Consider the following 14,809-nt stretch of genomic DNA (forward strand, 5'->3'; position numbering starts at 1 on the left):
AGGGTGCAGATGTTTGGCAGCTGCCTCATCCTTCCATCTGCCCCCACCAACCCCCACCAACCCCCTGGCCCCAGCACCTCTTAAACACCACGCTTTAATGGAACGCTCCTGACCCTCTTGTGCGTTTGGCTCTCGCTTGACACATGCAGAGGAGTTTCAGATGCCCCCCCCCTCCCTCCCTCACACAAGAAACAACCACTTTATCAAGACAAGGCCTCTCCACTTAAACACAGGCTGGAGTTTTTAAAGGCTCTGCGGTGGAGACGGTTCAGGGCTACAGCTGACTTTTACGACAATAAAATTAAACTTCAAGCGAGGCCGTCCGATGCATTAAGCTGTGATTGCAAACAGGAGGAAGGGGTGAAAGAAGGTAGAAACGCGTCTTCATCCCTCCTTTTAGTTCCACTCCTCTTCCTTCCAGTGACTCGACGTTTAAAAACCTGAAAGCTGCATCGACTCTTTGTGTATATCTAATCCTGGATTTAATTCTAAATGTCCTTTCAGTAGTAGTCTGTAACATATAAACATTTACATCCGGTGCCTCAGATGGAACCCGGCTAATGGCTGCAGGTGTTTACATTACTGCAGTTTCCGACAGGGGACTTGAAAGCCTCTCCGTTTCAGTTATTGCTATACGTCTTCCTCTCTTTCTCTCTGACGTTTACTTTTCCCTCCGTCTCATTGTCTGATTTTCTCTTCACTGAGCCCCGCGGCGCTCCACCGACCGACAACCCCTTCAGCTCCCCGGCTCAGTTTGTGCCCAGAGAGGGACTGACAATCCCCGGCGACACAAAGGGAACAGACGCCCCTTTGTTTGGACCGCCAGGGGCCCGATGACAGTCACAGTAAACAGTGGGCACAGGCTGAGGCCGGGGCCAGGGGCCGACGGGACTGAGGGGGCCTTTGACGAGGAGAACTAAAGCGGGAAAGCAGAATAAAAAGCGTTTGAATCGTCCGTCACCCAGAAAAACATCACTCAACTGGTTCACGGTTAACAGTTTTTACGCCACTTAGACGGGGAGATAATCTGGTGATATAAACTGTCATCACCTGATTATTATCAGACAGCTCAAAGAAGGAGAAAAGACATGTGTAGAATATTTATGTGTGTTCTTCCAACTACAATCAGAGATGACTACAGGTTGATATTTGACTCTAACAGTGAAACATCTCATTAATACCATTAATAAACCCAAATAATGGGTTTCCTTTTTCTGATATTTAGAACTTCATTAAGTTCTGTGTACAGAGGGTCACACTATTTAATAACTTTATACTAGGGTATTATTATTATTGCTAATATTATTTTATTATTATCATAATAATAATAATATTATTATTGTTATTATTATTATTCCCATAAAGTCTTAATTTTTCTTCAATGTATATTTTCCCTGTTTCCGTTTGTTCTGTGTGTCTGAATATTGTTGTAATATTTAAATTTCCCAGTTTGGGATAAATAAAGTACATCTTATCTCATCTTATCTTAACTTAACTTAACTTAGCTTATCTTATCTTAGTTTGTCTCATCTTAACTTAGCTTATCTTACCTTATCCTATCTTATCTTATATTATAGTATCTTGTCTTATCTTAAATTATCTTACATTTTCTTATCTTAACTTAACTTATCTTATCTTGACTTATCTTAGTTTATCTCATCTTAGTTTAGCTTATCTTATCCTATCTAATCTAATCTTATCCTATCTAATCTAATCTTATCTTATCTTATCTTATCTTATCTTATCTTATCTTATCTTATCTTATCTTATCTTATCTTATCTTATCTTATCTTATCTTATCTTATCTTATCTCATCTCATCTCATCTCTATTAGGAGCTCAAAGCAGGCGGTCAGATGTCAGATTAATATTTATTTCCCATGTTGCTTCAGAGCCCAGCAGGCAGCAGTGATGCAGTCTTTGAAGGCCCGTGATGGGCTGGGGGGTGGGGGGGTGACGTTTGGTGGTGGAGGGGGGGTTTGAGCAAGCAGACCGAAAGGACGAGACGGTGAAACGTTATTCAGAGTAAACTGCCCCTCAAATGAAACAGTGTGGGGTCGGGGTGCGAGGACAGGAGAGGGTGGAGGCCCATCATCCCCCCCCCATCTCGTTTTGCCCGTCCCCTCCCCATGTCTACGTTTTTTGGCGTGACCCCACTGTGTGCCTGTGAAAACAGCCGAACCAGGTGGAGCCGAGCTCGTGCAAACGTTCCCCGTCTGGTGTCTCACACATCCAGGGGCCTCATGAACATATGAGACGCAGCTGCGAGACACGCAGGAGGAGGCGAGGGGGTGGGCGAGGGGGTGGGCACATGAAACTGCTTCCAAATACTTCACTTTGTACATCCCAGTTTGGTTTAGAACTTGATAGAACTTTAAAGAAAAATGTGGATCCGCTAAGATCCGACAATCCTAAAGGTCTGTTTATCTTACCTGGTCCCGGCCCCGCCCCTCAATAATGTCAGGTGGGAATTGGTTTAGTATTTGCATAATTAGGATGAAAGATAATAAATAATTAATGTTACGTAGGAAATAAAATCTTAAATAAGCCACTTATTCAAATCCAAACCAAAAAATGTACAAAGTTCTTTTCCTGCCCCAATATTCACCGACTTCAGAGGAAATTTTTTGATTTTTGATAATCCTGCTACCAAATAAGGAAACAGGAAGTGGCATAAACGTCATGTCTGTGGCAGAGAAGGCGATGACTGAATCCAAGTGATTTGAATGCCTTCACTTCGTTTTTACAGCTAAAACTCTGCCAGATATTTAACACGTTTATATATTATTAAAATAATACCGCACTTATTTAAATATTCCATTTCTAAAGTATCCTATGGGTAAAACAGTAAAAATAAATTGATTTCCCTGCTTCTTTCCATCTTTTGGGCAAAGCTTTATAAACCATTTCATTCCTTTTTGCATAAATACAGAAGAACTTCTGTTAAAGTAGAATAAAATGACTGGATTTGCCGGGGGTTTTTTTGCTGATGAATACATGATTGTCTTGCGTGAAATCTGCACCTTGCTATCCGTCACTCAGTACCTACTTAGGCCTGTATCCGGGATGTTTGTCCTGGGGAGCGCCATCGAGGCTCTCAGCGGTCCAGCCGGACCCATCAGTTACCGCCGGTGTCGCAAACAGTCGAGGATAACGTTTAGTTGAGCTTTGGATAAAGCCCGGCTCAAAGGAGCTTATCCGCCGCAGGATGTTATCACTCAGGCTGTCCGTCATCAGCAGAGACCGGGTTTGACGCTGAGCGGGTCTCCCAACATTCACCAGCATCCATTAGCAGGGGGGGGGTCCAGGCCTGATAAAGGTCCAGCCCGCTCCAGAGGTCTCATTTAGACGCTTCTTCTGCAGAGAGAAGGCCTTTGCACCTTTGACTTTTTGCTCTCAATCGTTCTGTAAGTGTGTTGGTCTGTCAATCACTGAGGACTCTGGGTAATCCATCAGCTCCTCTTTAGGGGGGCGGGGGGCGCGGGTCTGAGAAGCCATTAAGGAGGGAGGCAGCAATGCCAAACTGGCCCCGACCCAACGCTGATGAGAAACAGAGGGGGCAGGAGAGCCTGAGGTGGAACGGGGGTGCGGGGGTGGGGGGTAGAGAAGCAGGAGGTGGATGTGCTGAACTATGTGGATTGTGAAGGAGGGAGGGCAGCTCTGTTTTCTATTTGTGAGGATTAGGTTGACAGATCTGTATTTAGTTTCTTTGGGCCTCTAGCTGCAGCTAATCCCCCTCACCTGCAGTGAGTGCCCCCCGCTCTCTTTCCTCTGACCCCGCAGCCCCTTTACCCCCCACCCACCCCCCAACCCCCTATTCCAGCACAAACACTCGTCCCGAGACAAGCACATGACTGGTTGCACTCTGTCTCCTCGGGTTAGGGCCTCGCACTCGACACAAATCTCTGCTATGGGCAAAGGAACAGCGGGGGGTCTCAGCCGTTCTGGAACAGAAGAAAGAAGGAACCCCCCCCACCCCCACCCCCGTAACCTGTCGTGTTCCACATGTGAAGGTTTTTTTTGTCCCTCATCACTTAGAGATAGCAATTACTCTGAAATAAAGAGCCGTTACTACGGAAGCAGCTTGTCAAAGCCACTCAGGGGAAAAAGGGGGACCTTTGCTAAAGACGCACATTAGGAAATATTCAGGGTCGGGTGGGGGGCGCAGACCTCCTTTTTCTAGATCCTGGCTCCCACACACTCTGACCAGGCCTTCACACTGCCAAAGAAACACTGCAGTGCCTCCGCAAACACACACAGCATGAAGGTGGGGACTCCAGATGACCTAATAGTTTCAGAATTTAACTGTACTAAAAAAACAAAAAAAGTACCAAAAAAAAATAAATCACTGCGAGGTGATTCGGAAATAAAACAAAAAGCTTTCGAACGGTTTCTGATGAAGCATCATGTGGGATTTCCTCAAGGTTTTTCTTATTTATTCGATGTTGTTGTTGTGTTTGGAGCTCACGCTAAGTCTGGAACTGAACCACCCAAACATTTAGAACATTTCTCACTGGAGTGTGAAACATGCTGGCCGGCATTATCATGACACACTAATCAGAATTGGTTTTTTTTGTTTGTTTTTTTAAATCTCTTACACATGGCTGACAGATGCAGTAATTATTTGGTATCTTTTGCTACTTGAAGCACTTTTCTAAATGAAGCCTCCGCATACGCACACACACAACACACACGGTAAACACACACCTTCTGCTCTGGACATGCAGCAGCAAGCTTGCCTATAAGATCCTATTACTGAGCGCCATCGGCCGTGCTAATGGGGGTTCGTGTAAACACACCGCTGTGGGCCTCCTACCCTACAACAATTAGGTGCTAACTGTCCAGAATGCTTCCTGGAATCTTTATTAACATAATTTTGCAAATGTGCACCGACCTTTAACCTGAAAACAAATATTGGTAGCTTCTTGTGATCATTTCCAGACTGCTGGCTGTCCTTCCTGCCCATGGATGCTCCTTTTCATCCTCCATCATAATAATATCATCTGCTACCGGTTAATGTGCTCTCCTTTGGAATGTTCCAGACAGGTGTTTGGAGAGCATTCCAGGTTTGCGGTCTCTTGTTATCTCTGTTCTGACTTGTTTGATGCCATCCAATTCAGATCAGGTGTATGCCGTTGAAAACCAATGAGGAGATAAAAGTATGAAATGTATCGGGATTCTTAAACGCGCCACATTACTTAGATAGATATATACTTTAATGATCCCAAGGGAAATTCAGGACTTGTTATAATATATAATATAAAACATTTTATACACAAAACCCATCCATCCATCCGAGATTGCAGCTTTTCCACTTTGTAGGTCAGGGGTGTTGCTGGAGCCTCTCCCAGCTAACGACGGGTGAGAGGCGGGGTACACCCCAGACATGTCGCCAGCGCATCAACGGAGCCACGTGAAAGATAAACACTTACAGATCTGGCACACATTCCCACTTAACGGTCAATTTAATTTGATCAGTTCACCGAGGATGCATGTTTTTGGAGGATGGGAGGAAGCTGGAGAATTTGTAAAGAACTCACACAGACACAGGGAGAACGTACAAACTCTGTACGGAAAGGACTCGAACCCAGAACCTTCTATTTGTGAGGCGGCATACACAAAACTCGGCGTATGAATAGTTGCACGTTGTTTATTGGTGACATGATGTAAGTTGAAAAACAACTTAAGTTGAATTAACTTGTCTCCAGGCTAAACAGAAGATAACCATTCCCAATTCTGTACTGACCTTTTTTTTTTTTGATCAAATCTCTTTTAAGCTTACAAACTAATTTTTAAAATCTAAATTCCCGAATATAATTTGGTGATATTTTCCATGCTTTAAGTCTAATGTAGCCGCAAGAGGGCACAAGCCGGTGTCTTATTGTGCCAGACCCAAGCCTGGAGAAGTATAGAGATAGTTGTGTCACGAAGGGCATCCGATGTAAAACTTTTGCCAAATCAATAAGCGAATCAAATATATGACCATGCTTTAAGTCTGATAAAATTATGAAAACTTTTTATTTTTCCATGTTTTCTTGTTTTTGTTTTTTTGAAAACTGACCTACAGTATACAGTATTCCAGATTAGTGTAAACCGAGGTATACCTGCCTAAAGTTTTTAGGCAAATGACCACAACAATTCGGGGGGTGAAGTTGAGTTTTATACCACCGCATATACCGTATTGGCCCGAATATAAGATGACCCTGATTATAAGACAACCCCCTCTTTTTCAAGACTCAAGTTTGAAAAAAGACTTTTTGAACACCAAATTTAATTTTTATACAGAAAATAATAACAGTACATCTGAAACAAATGATTATAACAACATATTTGAGAGAAAAAGCATGTTATTTTGCCTCATTCAAATCATGCAAAAACTGTCTATCACATCTTAGTGTCTGAACATTTAAATATGTAAACTAAAGTACAATCACATTTGTAAATGAATGGTGAGTTGCACCAACCTTGCTACCATCCAAGAACCGACCCACTTTTCTCCAGATTGTCGATACGTTTCTCCATTTTCTGTTATCACTTCTCTTATTTTCTTCTCTTTTCTTTCTTACAGCTATTTATTATTTTTCTTCTTCGTGTTACCGCTATTTTGTATTTTTCTTCTCCGTGACAGGGGTTCGCTTTAACCTGGGGAGTTAAATTCAGCATTCGCTTTAAAGATATCTGGCGCCATCTAGCGTTGCGAATGGGTAATAACGTCTAGACCCCGAATGTAAGACGACCTCCACTTTTAAAGCAAAAAACACCGTCTCATATTCGGGCCAATACGGTATTGAACGTGAATTGTTTGTACTGTTTTAAAATTGTTATATATCACAATATTACGGATAAATATCTATAAAATTGTTCCACGAATTGTTTTAAACACTGGAGTCTATCTTTGGAAGTGGGTGGTATGGTCCAGAACACCCCTGCAGTTTGAAGAATGGACTGTTCCGGTGGGAAACTCAGTTAGCCGGTTAGCTACGTCAAATGCGTTAGCATTCCCTAGGGATATAGAGTACGTGTGGATTTATAGCATAACTTTACATTGTTTGGATCCTGTGGAATGGATAATTTTAGTGAAATTGACAAACTCCGTTCCCAACTGATGGCCAAAGTTGAAGTTGTGGCCGAAGCCCCGCGGAATGAGGGAGAAACGAGCGGGTAGGTTCGCCATTTTGGGTCCTCGGCGTCATGCTGCTAGCTAACAGGACGCGGTGTGACGCCACAGCTGCGTGACGTCAGCTGTGACGTATGTTGGTTTGTGAATCTGTTCCAACGTGACGGAGCTGGTTAGGTTTGTCTCTGTTCCGTGATTACCGGGAGTTAGTGGATAGGTGGTGGAAGGTAACCTAGCTAACTAGCTAGCTAACTACCCAGCTAGCTAACCGAGCTGGTTTCTGAAATAAAACAGGAATTAAGTTGGAAGAACTTTAATAATCAAATAAACTAAAGAGGCTTAATAAAATTTAATTTTACCAGCACAAGGTTCCTTTGTAACTGATCTTAAAGCATATGAAACTCGTTTCATGGAAAATAATCCAAATTAATCAGAATAAGTCTTTACACAATGGAAGAGCTAACCTTCCATAACTAATAATGTGTAGGGCGCTATGCTAACTTCATTATTCTGTTGTCAGTTTGGCTTTATTTTAGTTTTTAGATCTGTGGACGACAAACCTGTAGTTTGTTTGTCTGAATTAACGAGTGATAAATTTCCCTTTAATAATGTAGGAACAACACTAGTACAGGAATCCCTCGTTACTCGCGGTAAATGAGTTCCAGGACCAACGCAAAAAATGAAATTCTGCGATTATAGCGACCACATATTTAGTTTATTATTTACGGTAATTTTAAACTTTTACTATCCCTCCCCATACTGGTATTACATCTCTACTCCCTTTTGTCACACTCTTATAAACTGTTTAAAACACTTTTGTATTAAAGAAAAGTCGCAGGAAGAACCTCGAGTCTCAACCCAGCGCACACGGATGCTGTCAGCCAATAGCATGTGCCTACGGTATCACGTGACTACCTACCGTAATCTATAGATAGCATGTCTATAACTTCCCCAAATTTGGGAAGAGGGATGTATAAAAAGTATATTGGTAATGCTACAGCTGTTACTTTTATATTTCTGATGATATTAGGCCATCGTACGAAATCTTTCAAATCAATGAACATTTCAGTTTTATGACATTATTACCTTGTCGAGTTCAATCCACTGGATTAATCGGAAATGAACATTCTTGGAAATTTGTTTTAATCCTGAACAGTTTCTCAAGTTTTCCAGAAAAATCTACTGTGCTCTTTAAACTCTGTGTCTGTACTTTTAAAGATGGGGTATAATTAAAAGTAAAAATCAGAATTCCTGTGCTATTTCTTCCTGGCCCCAAAGCTATTCTCACTGTCAGTTTCAACATTCACTGCAGAAATTACTGTCGTGCTGGGCCGGCTGCGGCATTATATTTGGCATATAATGTCATCTTCTCTGTCTGTTTTCATCTCCTGAAGGGAAATTTTGAATCACATTGAAAACATAATCCTAGGCATAGTGACCAGTCTGTCCAGAGATGAGGCTCCGGTCCTGGCGCTGCCCAACAGGTCCAGCTGGGCAAATGTCAGGTAAGTTGAGTTAAACACTTTGTGGCAGGAGAAGTTTTTTCTGCCCATCCTTAGCTCTGCAATTTTATTCACTGAGTGTGTGAAATCTATACAAGCTGTCAACCCTTTAAAAGGTAAATGCGAGCAGTATTGTTTTGTAAAGAAATAGACATTTACCTACATAGGCTCTTTGTGGGAGGTCAGGCCACACAAGATGATTGGATTGCTTTTTAACCTTGGTTAAAGAGGATATACACACTTCAGCTCTTACTGTATTTGCACAAGGACTGCTTAAGCAGAATGTCTGGCAACACAGCGATGGGTAAAAAAAAAAACTATTGCCATTACTTGGTCGAAGAGAGTGAAGTTGAAATTACTCTCTCCTGTTTAAAAGATGACAGACTAACAAGGAATTGAAAAGCACTTTCCTGCACACACACACACACACACACACACACCCAAACACAGCTTTACAAAAAGCTTTAATGTGTCCAGACTGCAAAGACCTTATGTTCAGGGGGGGAAAAAAGACTGTCTGGTCTTGTTTGGATCAAACGCTGCCGCAGCTTAAAGCACATTCTGGCTCAGCTTTTTCAAATGTGAAAATCCCACAGATTAAACACCAAAGGTTTCACAGTGGAATCGTGTCGGTGAGGTACGTGGGAGGCCTTCTGACGGGTAGCCCTAAGGGTATGGGGAAATTTAGATGGCTTACAGGTGGGGGAGTGAATTCTCAAAGTTGAAAAAGTAAATGGAGTGCGCATTATCTCTACATTTTTTTGTTTTGTTGACAGCCTCGTTTCATCAGTTGTCCTTTCGTTGTACTTCGTTTAAGTTTTGACAGCGCCATCGGGCTTCAGATGAGCTCGGGAGGTTCTGTCGTCACCATCAGGAGTGATTGTGCTTCATCTGTCACTAAATTTGGTGAGCGGATACACAAACCTTTGTTGTTGTTGTTTTTTCCTAACAAACATTTTTTGTAAACAAGGGAGTTAGAGACTACAACATCCCGCGACACCCCTGAATCCAAAATTTTATCCTGACCTACGCATTCTTGTGCCTCTGGCTTCCTGAAAATGTCGCTTTTTGTTTTGAGATTATATCTCATCAGGTTTCAGAGATGTGTACCTAAAAAGGTATGAAAGTGAAAATTTGACCCCAACCTACTTTTTCAAGGTCAAGGTTGTGATCTACTGTTCATCCCCATGCCTCCCTGAAAATGGCACTTTTTGTTTCGTCTTTCTATCTTACCAGGTTCCTGAGATATGTGCAAAAAAATGTACAAAAGTTGAAATTTGACCTTGACCTAGTTTTCTCAAGGTCAAGGTCATCATCTCATTTTTATCCCCTTTGCTGCCTGAGAAATGTGCTTTTTGTTTCATCTGCAACAGTTGTGAAGATATTTGGTGGACGGACAGACGAACACTGACAATTATAATACATCACCATTTCGCGGATGTAACCACACTTAAATTAGATTTAAAAAATCAAATTAAATCGGAAGAGACAAAATATGTTTTTTTTAAGGTGTAACTGTCACATGTTTGATGAATAAAGTGTTACAAGAAGTTTATTTGTTTCTGTTTTTATAGCACAAATTGTCAAGATTTTGTCAGTCATCTACAGACTTGTGCAGAGCAACACGTATGCTACAAAAAGGTGAACAATCCACCATCAAATTACCTTTAAAGGATCACCAAATCGAGATAAAATTTTGCTCTCTTTGCATAGTAGCATGTTTTTGTCAAGTATATTTCTTTGGCTTGGCTCTTACTGAATTCTCCCTCAGATGGATTTACTTATTGTTTCCCCAGAGACATCTATTACAACCATACGCAGCTGTTTGGTTCACAGAGAACCGTGGATAGCATAGTGGATGACATCTCCTGCATGCTAAAGGTTCCTCGCAGATCATTACATGTGGTAAGCGTGCACGAGCGTGTCGATTGTACGGCAGAAGGCACACAACTCCGACATCGAAACCTCACGGTAAAAATTCCTCTGGATATTCTGTGTTGTGATTGGCTCACGTCCCACAGATGAAGTCTGTTAGCTTAGTGCTATATTTTCATCGGTTTGTTCATATCTTAGGAAACACCTGTGGGGAGAAAATGTGGTTCTTGTGATCAAACTGAAATGAAGTTAAAGTGGAATTCACAGACGTTTGTATATACAGTATATATATATATGTGTGTGTGTGTTAATAATATACAAGCCTGCATTAATTTTTCTGTGTCCAGCTGGCCACATCCAAAGGTTTAATCTCAGGCGATCTGTCATACATGGAGGAGGACGGCACGAGGATCGACTGCCACTCAAGTTCTGCTGTAAGTTTCCTCAATGAAACACACAAAAAAAACCCTTATCCTGGGGGGTTTTTATCAATAAGACTTTTTTTATGTTTATATGCTGTTAATCTAGTGTTGGATTCGAACAATCTGACACTCTGGAGTGTCAAGCCACAAAGTTTAACAAGGCAGAGACTGCAACATCCCGCGACACCCCTGAATTCAGCATTTTACCCCAACCTACACATTTTTTTTGCCTCTGGCTTCTTGAAAATGTTGCTTTTTGTTTAATGATTATATCTCATCAGGTTTCAGAGATGTGTACCTAAAAAGGTCTACAGTGCGCCGTTGCTCCTCGCGGTTAATGCGTTCCAGGAACACGCATGACCTACTTGACCTACTTTTCTCAAGGTCATCGTCTCATTTTCATCCCCATTGCTGCCCGAGTAATGTCCGTTTAGTTTCATCCTTGTATCCGCAACTGTTGTGAAAATACTTGGACGGACAAACGCTGAGAATTACGATACATCACCGCTTCGCAGGATGTCATAAAAAAACATTTATTGTAGCCACAGAAGTGTTTTTGTATTTGCTTAAGTTTTTATGTCCTTGTTTTATTTCAGGCTGTTGCAGTTTCATCAAACATTGAAGGCATTAGAAGTATCCTTTTTGATTTGTTTTAGAGTCGTATTGTGTGTGTGTGTGTGTGTGTCCTCTTAAATATCATCTATAATCATGTTTTTGCGCCGTCTGAATTTTCCTTGATCGTACGCCAGATATCGTGTCATCCGCAAAATTTGTCTTGATCGTTGAGAAAGATGCAACATTTCAGAGACTCCTGGATGACGATTTCTGCAGCAAACTCTCTCCTTGCATCATAATAACGGTGCTTTTCCATTTTTTTTGCTGGATAAATATTGCTGACTGCTGTATCGTTGTCGTGTGTGTGTGTGTGTCTGTGTGTGTGTGACAGATGTGTTTGTGTTGATCAGGGGAAAGGCGTGCCAGATGTGAACAGCAGGTTGATGGTGAAGAAGCTCTGGGACGCGCTGCACGTCCCTGTTTTCGCTATGGTGGACGCCGACCCTCACGGTAGGCAATCCTGTGTTCGACTGGAAACTGTCTTCACACCTCACACACACACACACACACACACACACACACACACACACGCTGAACATCCTTCCACACGTTTAACAACACTTGACTCTCGTTTCATCTCGGCGCGCTCACGTCCCGCTGAGCGAGCAGATGTTAGCACCTGTCCTGCGCCCGGCGCCAATTTGGGCGTTATTTCCGTTTGCCGTGATCTCATCCAGGCGGGATGGCTCATTTTCCATCAGTTCCTTTTCCCATAATCCCTTTCTCACCCCCCCCCCCCTTATTGCATGACAAGACACACATGTAATGTTTTACTTTGTTCTACACATCTCTAAGGGTAATTGCTCTAGTATGCCAGCAGCAAACCTGTCTCTTCTCATTGTCCCAGGGATCGAGATCATGTGCATCTACAAGTATGGATCGGTGGTGAGTGTGACCAGTGTGTGTGTGTGTGTTATCCAGTGTGGCCTGTTCAGCGTCTTACTGTTCGCTCCTCTTCGGGTAAATAAACAGGCCCAATCGTCTGTGACACAATATCGAATCCGACGTTTTACGAGGTGAAAATGTGGAGGGAATGCGCGCCGGTTTCTTTGTACATCTCGTGTAATCATCCTGATGTCCATTAAGTTCATTTCTAACATGTGTTGGGCCAGACAGCGCTGTTTATGTTTACTCCAGATACATTCTTATGCGTTTGTTGGTCTGTGTGTGTGTGCGTGTGTGTGTGTGTGTGGGAATGTCTTGGTTTTTCCACAGGCCATGTCGTTTGAGGCCCACAGTCTAACCGTCCCCAGCGTTATGTGGCTGGGCCTCCTCCCCTCTGACCTCCAGAGGTTTGGACTCAACATTCACTACTTCCTCCGTTCTCCTGCTGCCTCTAATTGGGATTATATTCTGGGGACATCTAGATTGTTTGTTTTGGTTTCTGTTGCTGTTGCCCTCACTTTTTTTCCCTTCAACAAACTGCCTGAGAGCCCGTAGAGTTTTAAGTATACGTCCCCTTGAACAAATTTAGGCCAAAAGGGTTTTTCAACATAGGTTTAATTGCAGTCTGTAAATTTTTTTCCGTCCTTGACTTAACATAAAATAACTCCCCTATGTGAGCCGTTTAATGTACGGAAAACGGCCCGTAGGGGATGCTATCCGTCAGTCGAGGTGCCCGCATCGCATTCAGGAAATGAGTTACGTGAGAGGAAGAATCAGCGTTTCGTTCTTCAGGTTGCGAGTTCCAGAGGACGTCCTGATCCCCCTCAGCAAGAGAGACGAGAGCAAACTCAGCAGCCTCCTCCGACGGCCGTACGTGAGCGGCCAGAAGGACTGGCAGAAGGAGGTGAGAGGACAGGAAGAAGGTTTGATCGTGGCTCAGGACAGGGATTTTTAGTAGGCTCTCACCTGATACCGTACACACATTCTATTGGCTGACGGCATCAGGAAGTGCGCTACGTTCCTTAAGTGTCGGACTTCCGTGAGACACAAAAGTGTTTTAAACAGTCTATCAGAGTGTTTTAAAGGTAATACAGATAGAAGGTGGTTCAATATCAGCATGGGGAGGGTTCATAAACGTTTACCCTAAATAATAAAATAAATATTGTGTCGCTCTATCACGGAATTGGTTATTCGCGTGTGGTTCATGGAACGCATTAACCACGAGGAATGAGGGGGTGCTTTACGTCTTGAGGGGACCGGCTGGTGGAAACGACATCAGGCGCGGCTAAATCTGGCCTTCATCACACTAAATGGTTGCTACCTTTTTTTTTTTGTTATGCAGGAAGTTTCTGTTAAACATTTAAATCGTGTTGGGTGGGGGGGGGGTCTAAAAATGACAGTTGAGTTTCTGAACTGATGGATTTGAATCTGGAAAAATGTGTTTTTTTCTTCAGCGGTGTAAATAGCTTAAACATTTACTCAGGTTATTCACGCAGTAGGAATTTGTTCGAGAGCTGTTTGCGGATGGCCTGATGATCGCTCCTTGTTTGCGCCGCTGCCTCGTGGCGCTGTGTTTCATTTTGTTATAGATGGAACTGATGCAGCAGGCGAAGGTCAAGGCAGAAATCCAGTCGCTGGCAGCCATAGCCCCAGATTTCCTCACCAGCATCTACCTGCCCAACAAGCTGCGTTACGGGGGCTGGGTGTGAGCGCCAGGCGGCCGCTGATAAATAAGAACTGGCAAAGCTGATGGTCGTCTAGGCAACTGCCCAGACTGACCTCATCAGACATTTAACCTTTAGTTTATTCAAATGTTTGCATGTTCATATGTGACTTCATGCGGTGGAATTTTCTAAATGAATTCCTGGAATGTCTTCATTTAAACCTGGAATCTGTTGATCTTTTGTTTTTTTTTGTTCTTTATTATTTTGGTCAAGTGAATATCTGAGCATGAACAGAACCACACTGTGTTTCATTCATGGACTAACATTTCATAGCCAATACACATCGTTATGTTTGCATCCAGTTCAGAGTCCTCGTGGGGTAGTTCTGTGTTTTCTCCAGCAGGTGGAGACAGAGTTACAGTAAAAATGACTCTGGCCTTCTGCAGGCGAGCGATTAAAGGTCGTGTTCAACTTTTTTAATGACGTCATGCTTATTTAAACCTTATTTAAAATCAATGTGTTCAGTTCAAGTGTGAGTTCTGTAAGTTCAGTAGTATTAAATGTAACTAATGTCAAATAAAAACCTTCAGAAAGGCCTCTAATGACTACTTTCATTTCTTTGTGGATGATCCTGTTTTGTGTGAAAGGAATGGGGGGGGGGCTTTAGGTAAAATGGCTCCTTGAGAGGTCCCCCCTCCCTCCTTGTCAAGGACAGCTGACTACAACATAA

General features: G+C 42.7%; 1 protein-coding gene across 1 annotated transcript; it reads left to right on the forward strand.

The window, feature by feature from the left end:
- Window positions 1-7,062: 7,062 nt before the first annotated feature.
- On the forward strand, window positions 7,063-14,124 carry spo11 (SPO11 initiator of meiotic double stranded breaks). The gene is made up of 13 exons (XM_068337479.1): window positions 7,063-7,160; window positions 8,511-8,621; window positions 9,436-9,524; window positions 10,193-10,259; window positions 10,415-10,523; window positions 10,841-10,927; window positions 11,512-11,548; window positions 11,665-11,774; window positions 11,881-11,980; window positions 12,378-12,415; window positions 12,746-12,822; window positions 13,208-13,319; window positions 14,005-14,124. The coding sequence occupies exons 1-13, from the start codon at window positions 7,063-7,065 to the stop codon at window positions 14,122-14,124; spliced, it is 1,155 nt and encodes a 384-aa protein (XP_068193580.1).
- The last annotated feature ends 685 nt before the right edge of the window (window positions 14,125-14,809 follow it).

The sequence above is a fragment of the Antennarius striatus genome, chromosome 2 (genome assembly GCF_040054535.1).
Source record: "Antennarius striatus isolate MH-2024 chromosome 2, ASM4005453v1, whole genome shotgun sequence".
NCBI classification, from domain to species: Eukaryota; Metazoa; Chordata; class Actinopteri; order Lophiiformes; family Antennariidae; genus Antennarius; species Antennarius striatus.

Bases quoted from the DNA above. Each gene is read 5' to 3' on its own strand.
- spo11 (XM_068337479.1), top strand. From the start codon at position 7,063: ATGGATAATTTTAGTGAAATTGACAAACTCCGTTCCCAACTGATGGCC. The intron at 7,161-8,510 runs GTAGGTTCGCCA...CATCTCCTGAAG, and splicing joins AATGAGGGAGAAACGAGCGG to GGAAATTTTGAATCACATTG. The intron at 11,981-12,377 runs GTAGGCAATCCT...TCATTGTCCCAG, and splicing joins GGTGGACGCCGACCCTCACG to GGATCGAGATCATGTGCATC.